The sequence below is a fragment of the Echinops telfairi genome, unplaced genomic scaffold, assembly GCF_000313985.2.
Source record: "Echinops telfairi isolate 266 unplaced genomic scaffold, ASM31398v2 ScPeMD7_5167;HRSCAF=5991, whole genome shotgun sequence".
NCBI lineage: Eukaryota > Metazoa > Chordata > Mammalia > Afrosoricida > Tenrecidae > Echinops > Echinops telfairi.
Window position 1 is genome coordinate 1,414,579 of NW_022109066.1, and position 2,694 is coordinate 1,417,272.

A 2,694-nucleotide genomic window follows, 5' to 3' on the forward strand; every position below is an offset into this window, starting at 1 on the left:
AAAATTCGGGTGGGAACAGGACTCCACTCCACTTTCCAGTGGTCTGACCAGAAGTATTCAGCACCAAGGACAGGGCCCCGCCCCGCTCGGAGCCCACCTCACCCTCCTTTCCGCTGCTGGCAGGCTTGCCATTGGCTCTCCCGACTCCCCTTTTCAAGCTGCCAATTCTCCTACACAGAGACCCACCCTACCCAGTAGCACGTCTTCTCGCCTCTCTAGCGCCCTGGGTAGCCCAGGCCCGGGAGAGACCGCCGTGATTAGAGCCTCGGAGGGTGTTTGCCGGCTCTCCTCCAGGCTAGCTGAGACGCTGCTCGCTTCTCACGCTACGTCCCCGTCCTCTTCCTCAACAGTAGGTGCTCAATCGGCTCAGGATGAATCTCAACTTCACCTCCCCGCTACATCCAGCGTCTTCTCAAAGGCCCACATCCTTCTTCATTGAGGACATCCTGCTGCACAAGCCCAAGCCGCTGAGAGAGGTGGCTCCCGAGCATTTTGCTAGCTCGCTGGCCTCCCGGGTACCTCTGCTAGACTATGGTTACCCTCTCATGCCTACACCCACCCTCCTGGCTCCTCACCCCCATCATCCTCTTCACAAGGGGGACCACCATCATCCTTATTTTCTCACCAGCTCGGGTAAGTAACAGGGGCCTCTTGGAACAGATATTGGAATAGCAGGTCTTTCAGGGCAGCCCCTAAGCCTGTGAAGGGGCCTAGGAGGCCTGAGCCACTTGGTCTGGCCAGGCAGCCTCGTTCCTAAACGCTGGTCCCAAAGGGTGGGATCAGGCAGACGGCAAGCGGGGCTCCTTTGAAGAATGCTAGTCAGGAGCATGGGTGGTCACTCTGAACTTTTTACAAGGAAGGAGAGGTGCCTGACCAAGAGACAGCTAATGATATCCCTTATTCTTCCTGAGCAGTGCTCAGTCTCCTTCAAAGTGGTCCCCTCCTCCTGGAGATCTGGGCCACTCTAGTCCATGTCCATTTAGCAATCCCAGCTCTTCGCCTCTCCTCCGCATTGGAGGTGAGAACCTTTTCAGTGGAACGCATCTCAACTTCCCAGCTCAGGGCGCCGGATTCTACTCCCAGCCACTGCGCAGTTGCTGATCAGGGGGGCGTTTAGACTTGAACAAGTGACTGGGATGCTCCCAGGGAGGATGCATATGGGGACTGGCCCATACAAGGAGGGGAAGGGTCAGGAAAACCGTGAGGGACACAGCTCCTCTGACCATCTTCAGTCCCAACCTGCAAGTCTAGCATTTACCTTTGAATCCCTCCTTTCTCAAGTTGCCAGCGTCGCTGGAGCTAGGGCCCCGGGCATATTTTCATGTCCTGGACAGAGAAAGGGGCAGGGGGCTGCAGAGTTCGTTTTGCACCAAGAAATGTGGAGAACATCCAGATGGTTTTGTCTCTCTCCTAAGTTACTTCTTTGCTGGCATTTTAGTCCGTCTATAGAACAATCAACGGAGTCTAGATTCGAAGTGTCTTGATCCCGGCAGGAGCTGAGGAAAGGCTTGAGGGGAATCCAAGGCAAAAGCTCAAAGTGTTTTCGGGAAGCGGTAAAACCCAGACTCTGGTGTTTGCTTCAGCAGCACACATACTAAAATAAAGCCCAGACCTCGGGCAGTGAATTGGGTCGAGTTTGGCCTCTCCGTATTTGCCCAATCACTCAGCTCGCTAGCCTCCTCACGGTTGCACCTGTGTCTCCCTGCAAATAACCGTGATGCGCTCACCGCCCCTAAGCAGCTCTGAGAGGTCTGCTAGCTTGTACGTGTGCGCGCGGTTAGGTTGGGTTCCGGGACCGGAATGAAAGCCTCCCTCCGCTTTGCTCCGCGCACCTTCACCAAAGAGTCAAACATTCAACTCTTGCTTACTCAGTCAGGGAGAAAGCACGCCCACCTTTCTGCTTCATTGGGCTTGGAGTTGGAAGGGAGAAAGGAGAGAGAAAGGGACCCAATTAAACGTGCGTGTCCTTGGCGCGACCCCGAAATTGATCGGGAAACGCGCTAGGCACGAGTCGCCGGAAGTTCCAGCCCCGGAGCCGCTTCGGAGTAAAACGCTGTGCTGTATGGCCTCCGCCGATCGGTTGGCCAAAGAACGACGTGTTTGGGGAAGGTGGAAGGCTAGATCACACCCAGAACCAACGCTGAGTATCCCCAGGGGGTTGAAAGGGACGTGGGAAGTTTGCAAAACTTCACCAGGCGCCGAGACGTCTCAGCGCAGTCCGAAGCTGAGAAAGTCTGAGCAGGTAGTTGTTTAGGCCTCTGGATCCATTTCAAACGTTCTTTTCCGTTTTACGCACTGTTTGTTTTACTAGATGGCTTTCCTGTTAAAGATCTCCCAGAGCTGTTCTTACAGCTGCTTTATTTTTGCCTTGCTGGGGTTCTGGGGGCAGGGTTACGAGAGCTTTGGGGGCGAGGGGCGGAAGGGGCTGGGGTCGGGTGGATGAGCGGGCGGCGCGGGCGGGCTGTGGCGTCTGACTGCTCGGGGACTCTCGCCTCCGCAGGGGTGCCCGTCCCAGCGCTGTTCCCGCACCCCCCGCACGCCGAGCTGCCGGGGAAGCACTGCCGCCGCCGCAAAGCTCGCACGGTTTTCTCCGACTCGCAGCTGTCGGGCTTGGAGAAGAGGTTTGAGATCCAGCGCTACTTGTCCACCCCGGAGCGGGTGGAGTTGGCCACGGCCCTCAGTCTGTCCGAGACT

The 2,694-nt window shown here is 56.7% G+C and overlaps 1 protein-coding gene across 1 annotated transcript in view; it reads left to right on the forward strand.

Moving 5' to 3' along the window:
* Positions 1-371: 371 nt before the first annotated feature.
* The window catches only part of BSX (brain specific homeobox), a 3,650-nt gene continuing 1,327 nt past the window's right edge, over positions 372-2,694 (forward strand). Inside the window, exons 1-2 of the mRNA XM_030886983.1 lie at positions 372-633; positions 2,501-2,694. The exon at positions 2,501-2,694 is cut by the window's right edge and continues 1 nt beyond it. Of these exons, the coding sequence (XP_030742843.1) occupies positions 372-633; positions 2,501-2,694 (456 nt within the window). The remainder of the gene's footprint in view (positions 634-2,500) is intronic.